This window comes from Centrocercus urophasianus, unplaced genomic scaffold (genome assembly GCF_019232065.1).
Source record: "Centrocercus urophasianus isolate 14NV4802_14NV808 unplaced genomic scaffold, USGS_Curo_1.0 seq_35, whole genome shotgun sequence".
Lineage (NCBI taxonomy): Eukaryota > Metazoa > Chordata > Aves > Galliformes > Phasianidae > Centrocercus > Centrocercus urophasianus.
This window is the reverse complement of record NW_024884922.1, coordinates 7,758,137-7,771,485: the sequence shown is the minus strand read 5'-3', so window position 1 is coordinate 7,771,485 and position 13,349 is coordinate 7,758,137. Positions and strand designations below refer to the sequence as shown.

The 13,349-nt window shown below is 50.6% G+C and overlaps 1 protein-coding gene across 1 annotated transcript in view; it reads left to right on the top strand.

The window, feature by feature from the left end:
* Window positions 1-2,558, top strand: part of MALT1 (MALT1 paracaspase) — a 30,487-nt gene extending 27,929 nt beyond the window's left edge. Inside the window, exon 18 of the mRNA XM_042831139.1 lies at window positions 1,274-2,558. Coding sequence (XP_042687073.1) covers window positions 1,274-1,735 — 462 coding nt within the window. The 3' untranslated portion in view covers window positions 1,736-2,558. The remainder of the gene's footprint in view (window positions 1-1,273) is intronic.
* The last annotated feature ends 10,791 nt before the right edge of the window (window positions 2,559-13,349 follow it).

Here is a 13,349-nt window from a genome sequence, read left to right as displayed (position 1 = left end):
GCTCTGACAAGGTGGTTATTTTTGTGAACACCGTCTCATGCACATTATGGAGATGCTCCTAGGCCTTGCAGAACAGTAAGAATATGACCTGAAACACAGCAGCATCTCACAGTGTCTTCAGAAGGAGATGAAAACGTTGCATACTTTGATTCCAAGCTGTATTCTTGGACATGTAATTTTTGAAAGCTTATGGTAGCATTTTCATATTTATTTCTGTACCTTTGTGTCATGGATACCTCGTGTGGGACATTGCTTGGCATCTTAAATGCTTTTGCAGGTGGTGTAATGAAAATCCTTCTAGAAATACAGACTTGCAGATGAGCAAGTATTAATCAACTGAGGAGGTCTGCAGTAAAATTCTGAGGTATTGTTAGGCAGTAAAGGGGACAGAAAACTTAATTTAGGTCTGTCCTCTAAAATGTTTGGAGGGGGCAGGAGAGGGTGTTGTTTTGTTGCTGTGTTTGCCTGCAGCAATGGGAAATGAGAATATCTATCCTGCAAGATGTCGTGGGTGCCCAGACTGCGACGTAATTCAGAAATCCAGTTTGCGTGTCCTGTGCAGGGACAGGTTAATTTGGTTCACCTGAGTTTTTAGTGGAATTTGAAGCAGTAAAGGGAAACTGAACTTGGAATTAGCGTGAAATGTAAGGCTCCTTGTAACTCTGGTGATTAGCCCTTAGAACTGTGACAGTAATCCTGTCACAGAATCACAGAATGGCCCTGGTTGGAAGGGACCTCAAGGATCACGAAGCTCCAACCCCCTGCCACACGCAGGGTCACCAACCTCCACATTTCACAGCAGCCCAGGCTGCCCAGGGCCCCATCCAACCTGGCCTTGAACACCTCCAGGGATGGACGGGGCATCACAGCCTCTCTGGCAGCCTGTTGTAGGACAGAAGCAGCTAATGTCTTTCATGTGGCTCAAAGAGGACAACGATAGCAGTACTAAGAAGACTAAGAGAAGTGTGTCAGGGGTAGGAGATCTCTGAGTATGTCTCACAGCTTCTGTGGGCGGAAGTTGAGTTTGCAGGAAGAGTTTTATGACGAGTAGAGGCTCCTTTTTGCAGTCCCACTGAGTTCTTGAGGATATTAACAGCATCATTCAGAGCCTCCACCTTTCATGTGTTAGCTGATGTGGTTACCAGCCTTGCCTAATATGTCTTCAGCTCGTAAAAGAGTTAGTCTTCTCCTTCAGTAGGCTCTTGAAATGTTTCCTGTGTTGTTCTTTGGGGAAGAAGTATCACCTTTTTTCCTCTTCTTGTACTTTTTATAGGAACACTTGATCTTCACTGTTTGCTTGCACTATGAGTATCCAGGAATAGAAGACACAATGGATGAAAGAAAGGAAGTTAATGTTGGGAAGCCCCTCATCGCTAAATTGGGCCTCCACCACAGGTTCAGAAATAACTGTCTCCAGACCTGTTGTGTGGCTAATAATCTTTTTCACAGTCCAGCAGAATCAAGTCCTGTGGTAACTAAATACTACTTCCCTAGTCGCTGCCAACCAAATTCCTGCCCAGGGGCTTACCATCCAAACTGTACTTGCCCAGGCAGCGCTGGACAACTAGAGGCATGTTCTTGCAACGGGACTTCAAGAGTGTTAGCTTCGAGACATGAAGTCCAGAATTACTCATCCCCTGCAGAAAAGAGCAACGTGCCAATAGAGACCACTGATGATACTGTTGAGCTGGAATTCCTCCTGTCCGATAGCCTCAGCTTATCCAAGCAGCAGTAGCTGTGGTGTCTTCAGCAAAGAGCCTCTTTTCCGTTCTGAACAGGAGATCCTCCACACTGCTTGCTCAAATTCTGGACTTTGGAGATTTGGGGATACAGGGACTGGGGGATGTAGAGTTGGTAGTGGGAGTGAGGCTGTGTCTTGTGTCGGTTCTTATTGCTCTCAGGGAAAAAAATTCCAGATCCGAGGAAGCAAAACTGGACTGATAGATTTAGGAAAGAAAAGGCATAATTTTTGGTTTTGGTCTTACCATTCAGGATTTGAAAAGTGGGGAGAAAAAAATCCAAGCTCCTCAGATTCCTGCTGCATGATTCAGCAGACAAGAAAGTAAAGAACACAGGCAGTCGTGAGTCTCTGGGAGGAAGCTTCCCATCTGTTAGAGAATGCATAGAAGCCAGGTTCTGGTGACAGTGTTTCTCTTGAAAGTAAAGCCTTGGATCTTCCCAGCTGCTGCTTCTGTACCTACCAGGGTTATAAGATTTACTGTAAGTGAGTGCTTTTTAAATAAATAAACAGTTTTTAGAGAGGAAATGCTTGTTCTCTGCGAACAAGCAAACAAAAAACATGCCTCGCTGTCAGAGGAAAAAAATGTCGATAGACGTAAGCAGGGAACTGATTTTCCATTTTCTCTATGATTTGATGTGATTAAAAAAATTCATTAACCCCAAAATGATAAATAATCCCTTTCCCTTCAGTTTTTCAGTATCCAGAGGCTTTTTACATACTGCATTAGAACAAGGTTTTGTGTTTTAACATGTCAGAACGACCTCCTGCTGGTTGTATGAGGTGACACACAGAAATCAAAAGCAGAGCTTTCACACGAGTGAACAAGTGTGGTGTTTTGATATTCTGGTGTTAGGGATTGTCTCCTTCAAGCTTCAGTTTCTTTCCTTCCTTGTGTATTTACTAGGATCAGTCCCTGACATTTCAGCCTTCTGGATCTAGCTCATGATCAGCTGTTACCGCACTCTGCATTCTGCCCATGTCTCGCAGAAATCAGATGTCAGGCTGTGCAAGGAAAACAAAACAAGGATGGAAAGAGGAATTGAGTAAATAAACTAACCATTTATTATTTTTGGGGGGAGGGTACTGGATTACAAATAGTCAGAGGGAGAAAAGATCACAGGTTGATACCAGGGCGCATTGTTCTTGTTGCGATGCTCTTCCGTGAGCCACAAGGTTTTTGCTGATTGCATTTCTGCAAGGCTGGTCTTTTCCTGTCCTGGAAGAACACTAAATGTGAGCTGAAAAAGTGCCTGTTCCTGGCGAGCAAAGTATTGCATAAGTAACCAAGCAGCAAAATGTGCTGAGATACAAAAATGGATGGGTGAGATGGCTGAGAGCTTTGGGCTCTCGGTTACAGGGTGGTGAGCCTGGAGAGAAGCCATTGCTTCCTTGTGCTGATCGAAACAAGCAAGCAAAACCCAAACAGCCTGCTCAGTTTTCCAGGCCAAAAGAACTCATGTTCTTTCAAGCTGAGAAGATAAAGAAGTCTAAGCCGAGAACCCAAGATGGTGATTCCAGCATGTCCAAACACAGCAAATGAAGCTCCTCCACAGTGTGCAAGTGTGGGATGCTGGCTTCGTGGCAGGGCCCGAGCTGTCGTGTATGGCCCTGCAGCCTCCACGTGTGTGTGCTCTCTTTGGAGCTTAACGATGGAGTTCCGTTCTCTCTAGACCAGATGTCAAAAAGAAGCTTCTAAGTCTCATGGCCTCACGGTGTCACTAAGCAGAAGGCAGCTGGCCCTGTACTGAAAGGCAAGTGAGCTGCTCCCGTGTGGTGTGCTATTCCTGCATCGACCAAAGAGGGCAGAAGGAACTAAACTCTTCAGTGCTGAGGTTTTTTGATCTGTACTCAGGAGAAGATGGTTCTGCTGCTGATCTATTTTGCATATTCAGATTGAATGGTTTGCTCAAAAAAGACTTTAAATTTTTTTATTTTTTATTTTTTTACTTTTGCTGTGTGTATCAGGGGTCACCAACCAGCAGCCCAGGCTGCCCAGAGCCACATCCAGCCTGGCCTTGAATGCCTCCAGGGATGAGGCATCCACAGCCTCCTTGGGCAACCTGTTCCATCATTAAATAATCTTTTTTTTTCTTAGACAAATTAAGTAGGTACCCTAAAAAAAAGTTGAATATTCTCACTGATGTAATGGGCAAAGCAATTTAAACCTTCATTTGAGCACAGAGCCTTCCGTGGGATCTGGGTGTGCTGGCTGGGTGCTCTGTGTGCTGCCAGCAATCCCAGCAGAGTGTGAGCAGCACTGCTGGCCAGGTCTGCTCATCTCATCTGTGCTGCCAGGTGGGTGTGCATATTAACTGCACACTGCTGGAAATTGACGTGGTCATCTCCAAAACGACAGCTGTACTGAACTGATCTGTGTATGAGCTTCTGATTTCTCCTTCGGAGAACAGTGAAATATTTATTGATGACTGAGATGCGCTGTGCATTAATTATCCTATGCAGTATGCAGCTGGCCTATAGGTTACAATAACAGCTCGATGAATGTCCCAGTACTGTAATAATATTTGGTACTTTGTCACCATTTTCTACTTTGTATGAGAACGTTGTTTCTTACTCCTGAAATAAACTGTTGCTCACGAGGTTTCTGTGCAGGTGTAGCTGCTGTTTTCTCCTGCTCCTCCTGGTTCAAAAAAACACCACTGCGTTAGAACAGCATGCAGCAGAATTAGTTCCCTTAACAAGAAGGGTAGATCTGAATTGCAAGCTTCAACCGGAGGTGAACTCACCTGCACCCTGTCCTGGGTGGGTTTCTCTCACCGTGGGCTTGGAGTAGGGAAATCCTTGGTTAGTTTCCATGCTGTCCAGCTTCTGCCATCCCAGCGTTACTCCTGGTACTTCATCCCTCCACAAGGCTTCCCTCCCAGTTCCAGCCACGTTCTGAACACATCCTCAAGAAATGCAGAGGAAATCCAACTATGAAAGCTGGCTGCCTGTATTTGCACGTTTGTTTGCAGGAGAGCTCTGCTCCTCGTGGCACAGGAGGGCGTCCAGGAGCAGCAGTGCTGTGTGCAGCAGCAGTGTCCCAGCACGGTGAGCAGCCAGCGCTGCAGCACAGCACTCTGTGTCCCTGCCTGCAGAAAGCTGCACCAGCTCAGGTTGGTCTGCAGCCTGGTGTGTGATCTGGTGCTGCTGTCTGCCCCCCCCCACAGGATGTGATCAGAGCCAAAGGTGCTTGAAATAAACTATTAGAACGTGGTAAAGAGAAAGTCATGAACTGTAGGGATTGGGAAGGAGTCAAAATGGCTGTCGGGTCTGTGGCAGAGATCTCTACCATTTGAGCCCTGCTGAATCACAGAATCACAGCATGGCCTGGGTTGCAAAGGAGCACAGTGCTCATCCAGTTCCAACCCCCTGCTGTGTGCAGGTCACCAACCCCCAGCCCAGGCTGCCCAGAGCCACATCCAGCCTGGCCTTGAATGCCTGCAGGGATGGGGCATCCACAGCCTCCTTGGGCAACCTGTGCCAGTGCCTCACCACCCTCTGCTGAAGAAGGGAGTGGTGGTCAAAGGGAATTTCCTTGCCTTCATCACCATGAGGATGCAGCCCAGGTCTTCCGGTCAGTGGCGCTGAGGGCAAAACATCCCTGATGCTGAAGGACGAGTGCAGGAGGCGAGCATTTCCTGTGGCTGAACTTCAACAGTGAAGGAGGACTAAACCTGCTGAAGCTGCCTCTGGTTGTGGTGCCCTCTCTGAACTAAAGCCCTGGGTTTTGTTCTTTCTTCCTGGAAGCTGAATGGTGTGAGCTTGTCTATTTCAGGCTCGAACTGCCTGCTGAGTTAACTCAGTGGCTGCTTTACCCACAGCTGTGTGTTGTTACGTTTTTGTGTTACTGATTTACAGCAGTCGTTTATCTCTTGGTAGCTGAACGTATTTGGAAGTTGGGTTTGAAGGCAGCCCAGATGGGCGCGAGCCATTCTCAGGTTTGTCTGGCAAAGGGAAAGTTCACGCTCTTTGGAAAGGCCAGCGCTCTTTTTCTGTTTTCCCTCCCCACTCTGCACCGAGAGAAGCTGATTATAACGCAAGAAGCCATTGCTACTGAAGCACCAAACTTCTGCAAGTGACCCCGCTTACATCAACAGAGAGAAACGGGAGCAGGAGAGACCGGCGAACAGCGCTTTCCAAAATCAACTCCTCGGCATTCGTTTGGTCTCTGGCGTTTTGAGCCCCATGCGCTGCGCAGGGCTGTGGCCGCAGGACGCAGAGCTGGCGCACCGTGCTGAGCCGCGCCAACGAACGACGGAGAGCAGCAGAGCGCTGCTCCCGGGTGAGCATCTTTTTCTCTTCTGTCCGCCTGTTTTCTTCTCCCTCTTCCCCACGCTGCGTGAGTTCTCAGAGCATTGCTCCTTCACAGCGCTCCTGAATAGCGCTGTGAAATTGGGATGCTGTTGATACGGATCTCCTAGTTACCACCTCAGTGAAACAGCTTTGTACATCGAGCGTCCTCAAACTGCCTCATTTTGGCCACAAGAGACATCTGCCCTGCGCGACCCTCCCCTGTCAGGGCAAGGTTCGCGGTGTTACTTTTGCTCGTGCATCATCCATTTTCAGCTAATTAATACCTCGGCAGCTCTGAAGTCTCGGGGCTCATCCAGACGTGTCGTATCACAGCCACCGGGGAAATCTTGGCATCGCTCCTCCCTCGTCACAGAATCTCGTTTCAGCGAGATCTGCTCACCGATAGGAACGTGTGAGCTGTGGGAGGGGGCTGGGAGTTCGCTTGTTTCTTTAGCTTTGTTTGTTTATGTATGGGTGCAGCAATCACAGCTGTCTAGGAGCGGAGTCAGAACACACTCACGTTACGAAAACTAAACGCTTACTAAATTTCTAAGGCACCACTGCTGCAATTTAGTCATACCAGGCTTATTTTAGCAGCTGATAAGAGCTGCTGTCTCCCATCACTGTTGTTGGCATTCACAGGGAGCGTGAGCTCACTGTTCGTGCATTGCCACAGCAACACCCCGCATGTGCCTCCATCACTCAGAAGCGTTGCAGCAGGGGCAGGAGTAAAAGACTGGGACTGCCTCATCCGTATTTTCACATATAAATAAGTTCAGGTGTTTTGTCAGCGCTCCACTTTTGTTTTTCAGGGTCGCTTGAAATTACCGCGGCAATTCTTCACAGTGCAGAACAGCACACCATCAAACAGCCCAGATGTGTTTCCTGGGCTCTCTGGCGATGGGGCTGGGTTGGGAGGCTTTATTTCATCGCTCCACACATCAGGCAGCTCCACTTTCTGGCACCCTATCCTGCTGTCTCCCAATGGGGCGCACATCAGCACGTCATCTTGCGGTCCATCAGCTGGAGATCCCCCTTTGCCTCACCTCCAAGGAGCCGGAGCTGCTCGCAGCTGCTCCTCTCTGAATGTCCTCTTTCAGTGCTCACGGTATTTAATCTTGTCCCAGGGCTGTTCTCCGTTCATTTCCTGCCTTCATGCCTGCCTTTGCTCTGCTCCTTTCTTTCCCCTTCTCTTCAATGCCAGGAGTATCGGAGATTCTGCCCCCCAGGATCAGCTGGGGATGTGCAGCACTGTTTGAAAAGGGCTCTGAGATTGTTGGAAAGTACCAAACGAGGGTGAGTTTTCATGTTTGCTTTCTCTAAGACTCACTGCTGTCTTTCGAGGAAGTGCAGTGTACCCATGAGGTGATGACTTGTTCGTTCTCAAATTTTTGTGGGTTTTGCTTTATGCTCCCCTTAGAGATGGACAGAAAATTCCTTCACATCCAGCAGTGAGAAGAAAACGATGTTTTATGAAACACTAAGTTGTCATCTCTGGCCAGAATGGAAACATTTTGATCAGAAAATAGCTGTGCTGTGTGCCAAGACGCTTACCTGTCCCGGCAGGGGGAGAACTGCAGCTGTTTGCACACTGCATTGCAACCGCATCTGTGGTTTGCTGGGTGAAGGTGAGCTGAGTTTGGCAGCACGTAAATCTGAGGTAGGACTCTCACTGGACACTGTAGCAGAAGACATTTCTGTTGTACCATCTTCACTGTCATAACCCCGGTCCTAACAGAGCAGCCCCTGACGTGTTAAAACACACTTTTCTCTGATGAGATGCATGGAAGCAAATCATTTGCACGCTGTGTTTCTGAATCCATAGCACCGGGTTGTGCTGTGTTGCACAAACTCTGCCATACCATGAGAGAGCATTATGAGAAAGGAACAGTCACTGCACTGTGCTGGTACTGAGTGCTATGGTGTGCCCTGTTCTGCTGGGATTGCTGCCGCAGTGTTCCCGGTGCCTTCAGGAACATGAGGTGATCCTCCTTGTGTCTAAGAAACGTGAACCAGTATTTCTGGTTGTCCCCCTGCACTCTGCATGCACTGCCAGCCAAACGCTCCAGGGCGATTAACTGCTCCCCAGATCTTCCAGGGGAGATGTGGCTGTTGTAGGAGGAGAGAAGATTTCTGATAGTAAAAAAAAAATAAATCTTTCTTTGTCCTGAAAAGCAGACAGAGAGCTGTGCAGCTCAGGTTGGGAACTGTGGCTTTGGGATGAGAGCTCATGGTCCAGCACAGCCCCCGTGCTGGCTGGTGGCAGTGTGCTCCACAGCTGAACTCAGTGCTCCTGTCTGTGCACCGCACAGAGCAGGGTGATGGTGGGTGTGCTTCCCTGAATGGCATGGACAGGTATACATTTTTTGGGTAAGGAACTGGCTGAGGGCTGTGCCCAGCAGACAGTGGTTGATGGAGCTCAGTCCAGCTGGCGACCTGTTACGAGTGGCGTCCCTCAGGGCTCGGCACTGGGGCCCATCTTGTTTAATGTCTTTACTGATGACCTAGATGAGGGCACTGAGTGCACCCTCAGTAAGTTTGCAGATGACACCAAGCTGGAAGGTGGTGTGGATCTGCCTGAGGGCAGGGAGGCCCTGCAGAGGGATCTGGATAAGCTGGACTGCTGGGCTGAGGTGAACGGGATGAGGTTCAACAAGGCCAGGTGTCAGGTCCTGCATTTGGGCACAACAACCCCATGCAGCGCTATGGGCTTGGGGATGAGTGGCTGTGAGTGTGAAGAGGAAACGGACCTGGGGTGTTGGTTGGTGCTCGGCTGAACAGGAGCCCACAGTGTGCCCAGGTGGCCAAGAGGGCCGACGGCATACTGGCCTGCATTAGAAATGGTGTGGCCAGCAGGAGCAGGGAGGTGAGCATCCCCTGTCCTCAGCACTGGTGTGGCTGCACCTTGTGTGCTGTGTTCAGTTTTGGGCTCGTCAGTGCAGGAAAGATGCTGAGGCCCTGGAGCGTGTGCAGAGAAGGGCAGCGAAATGGCGAGGGGTCTGGAGCACAGGGCTGATGAGGAGCAGCTGAGGGAGCTGGGATTGTTCAGTGTGGAGAAGAGGAGGCTCAGGGCAGAACTCATTGCACTCTGCAACCTCCTGAAGGGAGGCTGAGATGAGGAGGGGTTTGACCTCTTCTCCCCGGCAACAAACAGGACCCAAGGAAATGGCCACAGGTTGTACCAGAGGAAGTTTAGGTTAGACATAACTTTTTCTCTCAGATGGTGGTCAGGCACTGCAATGGCTGCACAGGGAGGTGGTGGAGTCGCCGTTCCCGGCAGAGTTCAAGAGGCGCCTGGATGAGGAGCTGGAGATGTGGCTTAGTGCTTGTGGTGGCAATGGTGATGGGAGGGCAGTTAGATTAGGTGATCTTGCGGGTCGTTTCCAACCTTGTGATTCCATGATGCTATGATTCTACGATCAGGGCCGCACTGTGTGCTGTCGGTGTGCTGGCTGCAATCAGGCAGGCGATGCTGCTTCCCTTCGCTGTTGTCGGCGATGCTGTCTAGAAAAAAGCTGCTTCGAACTTCTCTGTCAGCAGCAACCTGCGCACAGATGGTGCTGTGCTGCCTCTCCTGGGGAGATTGCTGCTGTACAGCAGCGGGCTGAGGAGAGCAGGGCTGCGGTTCTCAACAGCTGAAGGAGAGGAAAAGCTGCCAGATCGCTGTGCAAAAGGGCTCAGGCATGGCAGCCTGCAGGAAGACTGCAAAGGCTGAATTGGTTTTGTCCCGTACTGCTCGGCAGGAACCAAAATTGCTGGGTGATGTTAAAGGTACCAGCCTCTCACTGTGAGTACCCACTGAAATTAAACTCGGGGCTCTCAGGGGCCATTGCCAGCGAGAAGGCGTGCAGCACTGACATGCAAACTGTTCTCTCCCATCCTCCTTTGAAGGGACACTAACAGAAGGACACTGACATCACATTTACAACTCACAGCAGCCCCTTCCCTCCCGACCCAACGAGAGGAAGCGTGCTGTGAGTGCCCTGGGGCGCATTGGTGCTGTGCGTCTGCCACAAGCAGCTGCCCTGCACCTCAAGGCAGCAGCAGGCAGCCCTCCTCCTCCTCCTCCTCTTCACACAGATAACCAAACACCTTCATTAAACTGTTCGGTGAAGGCTGCTTCCAAAACTGCAAAGCGCTGTCGAGAAACAAATGTTTTCCTTTCTGAACAGAATGCCGCAGGAAAGGAGAAAAAATCCGATTGTGTTCCTGGAGATTGCCACGAGAAGCAACTGCCCTTCCTCAATTAATTCTGCTTCAAGTAATTCTTCTTTTAGACTCGTGAGCTTTTCTCTCTGCAGTGTTTTCTTACCGCAGATATCTCGGTGCCAGTCAGTTGTTGCAGTGAAGTTAATGCACAACAGCTATTTCAAGAATCACATTAGTAGTCTTTTGCAAATACAAATGCTACTGAGTCATCAGTAGCAGCAACTTCTCAAGTTAGCAGATGGTGGCCCTATAAGAAAACATGTTTTCATACCTTACTCCGCAATTTATTCCCAGACTGAACAAAGATAGCCAGGTAGTGGCATCTGTCAATGTCATATTTCCCGTTAAACTCCATCTGTCTGCAAGATCTGAAGGTGTCTGAGCTATAGTAGATAGAAGGCACAGAGAGGGTAATTAGAATTCCAGCGTATCACAAACTGGAATTGGTTTTATTTATGTCAGACGGACATTTTTGGAGAGCTCTGAGCAGTTGACTTTGCTGCCAGGATTATTATTTGTACGCATCTGGTGCAAAATGTAAATTTTTGCCTTATCTGAAGCCAAGCCATTTCTTGCACACCGAGCCTGTGTAATTGTTTGTATTGTTCCCACAGAAGGGTGGTGCAGAAAGGCTTTCAGCAGGGGCCCAACCAATTTCTGTGCTTGCAGAGATTACACCGAGGCATGTGAACCTGTTGGTCTGACCACGCAGGGCTCAAATCGGGTTTTGCTGTTTGCTGCTCTACTGTCATCACAACTCAGTAACTCACCAACAGAACCATTTCCACCCACCTTTGGTGAACAGACAGGTTGCGAGGGTATTTTCTCTTCCAGAAGGATGAGGGCCCTGCAGGCTGTGCCCTGGGCCCCATGGCACTGCTGGCCCCACACGGGTGGCTTCAGCCCCACTCTGCTGTGAGCTTCGGGCCCCTCTCCCTGGTGCGGAGGACACGACATGGCCCAGCACGTGGCACAGCTGCTCTGCTGCTTGTGTCCCCTAACACGGGTGTGAGATGCTCAGAGATGGGTGGCTCTCGCTCTGCCTCCATTCTCATTCTGATCCTTTTGCCCTGTCTCCTGCTGCTGGGGCAATCCTTTCCTTGTCTTGGGATCCACCTGCCTGCCAAGACAGCTCAGCTTGCCTTGGCATATTTGAGGGAGGGGAGTGATACGAACAGAAGAACAAGTATGAATCCTGTCTCAAGTAAATGAGACTTTCTGCAACCAGCTCCTGCCGCTTCGCCACATCGCATGGTGGGGGTGGATGCACATGGCTTTCAGCAGGCCAAGGCAGAAGGGTCGTACTGCTCCATCCTCCTTGGCTTTGCTCTTAATGTGCCCATGCCATCCTCGATCCCACTGCCGTCCCCCTATTCCTGAGCCAGGCTGCCTGCACTGCATGAGGCTGCCTGCACACGGAGCTCCCCTCTCCAGCTCAGCAGTGCAGCTTGCTGCCCGTGACACTGACTGCTGTATCTTCCATGGATGTACAAACGCTGCGGGTAAGATTGTTCAAGAACATAGCACAGCAGCTCAGAAGGATCAGATGGCATTTCTTGTCACGGAGGAAGCCATCACGATCACTTTATGTATAAGCTACCCAATCTTCGAGGTGCTTTTAGGGGCCAGGTCCCACGTGGATACCCCTTGAGGGCGAGGAGGCAGTGCTGGGGAACCGCAGCAGCACGGGCTCTTCTGAAAGCAGAGAGGACAAAGCTGCTGCGGACCTGCAGTGGCGGCTGAGCCCTGCGGACAATGCATGCAGGCCCACGGCGCGCTCCTAATCTCCCTGCACAGGCTGACATTAAGCACAATGCTGTCAGGGCCGTGGCAGGTGTGGTCGGACTGAGCATTGTCCCCAGTGACAGCGACGGATGTCCCAGCAGCCGTATCGGCCGTCCTGCTGCGCTGATGGCCCCACGGCGTCCCACGGGGGCCGCGCCATCACCTGGGGTCCCAGCAGAGATAACTGCGCCCGCCTGTTCCTTTGTGCCTAATGCAGCAGGGCCCCACCACCTGCCCTCCACACAAAGCAGGGAAGCCCATCTGGGGCTCAGCAGGACGATAAAGCGAGCGGCGTGGGTGCCCTGGTGCGTGGAAGCACTGGGGGATGTTACGGAGGTAGGCACGCTCCCCCACCGCAGAAGCGCTGCACACTGCTTGTGGTTGGGTGCTGCGGGGTGCAGGAAGCTCAACAGGCACAGAACCACCTCTCTTCTTCCCTCCCATCGCCTATAGCAATGCCAGGGCGGCCATGGCCAGCACAGCGGGCACTGCCAGAGCCGAGGAGCTGTACAGCATGGCATGCTCACTGCTGGCAGTGCAAGAAACCCACAGAGCTGTTAATGCCATCCTGCAGTGTCACTCTGCAAGCCTGCAGCGTTCCTTAACCCGCCTCCAGGCCACGGCTGCAGGCTGCCCTGCTGTCACAAGCTGTGTTTTGTTTAAAACAAAACTTCAGCACTGCAAAAACGCTCTCTCTCCTTCTTGACCAGCGTGGAGAATTTCAGCCTTGAGAGAAGCTCAGAAAGGGCAGAGTAAAAGTACTGCCTGAGGAGGGCATGGAGCAGCACAGGCGCTCAGCTGCGGTTGCAGCGAGCTGCATCCTCCAGGCGCGTGCAGGTGAGCACACAGTGCTCCAATAGCTGCTGATAGAACCATCTGCAAAGGGCTAATGGCTCATTCATTAAGAGCGGGAGCCTGCACAGCCACAGCCTAAGCAGATATGGTACGATGAATAATTCAGAAATAATCCTCGCGCACTTGAATAAATATCAGGAGAAGGGAAGTGAAAGCCCCATACATATGGTGCGTGGAGGGAACAAAACAGACATTCTTCAATGTCCTCCGCTGATGAGCTTCGTTATACGGATGTTAATCAGGCAGGTGGTCGATGCCTGAGGAGAACGCTGACAGAGGGGTTCCTGTCCCAGCGCTGGAAGGTGTAGCAGGCAGAAAGGACCACACTAACAGGTGCTCACAGAGAATCCATTCGCCTTGCATTCTGTCATTTACACGCGGTCCTGGTGTGTAATTAGCTGGTGACGCAGGTGGAGCTTTGGGTTTGGGTAGAAGGGAAAACCTGGGCCCAGGGCTGCCCTGCTCC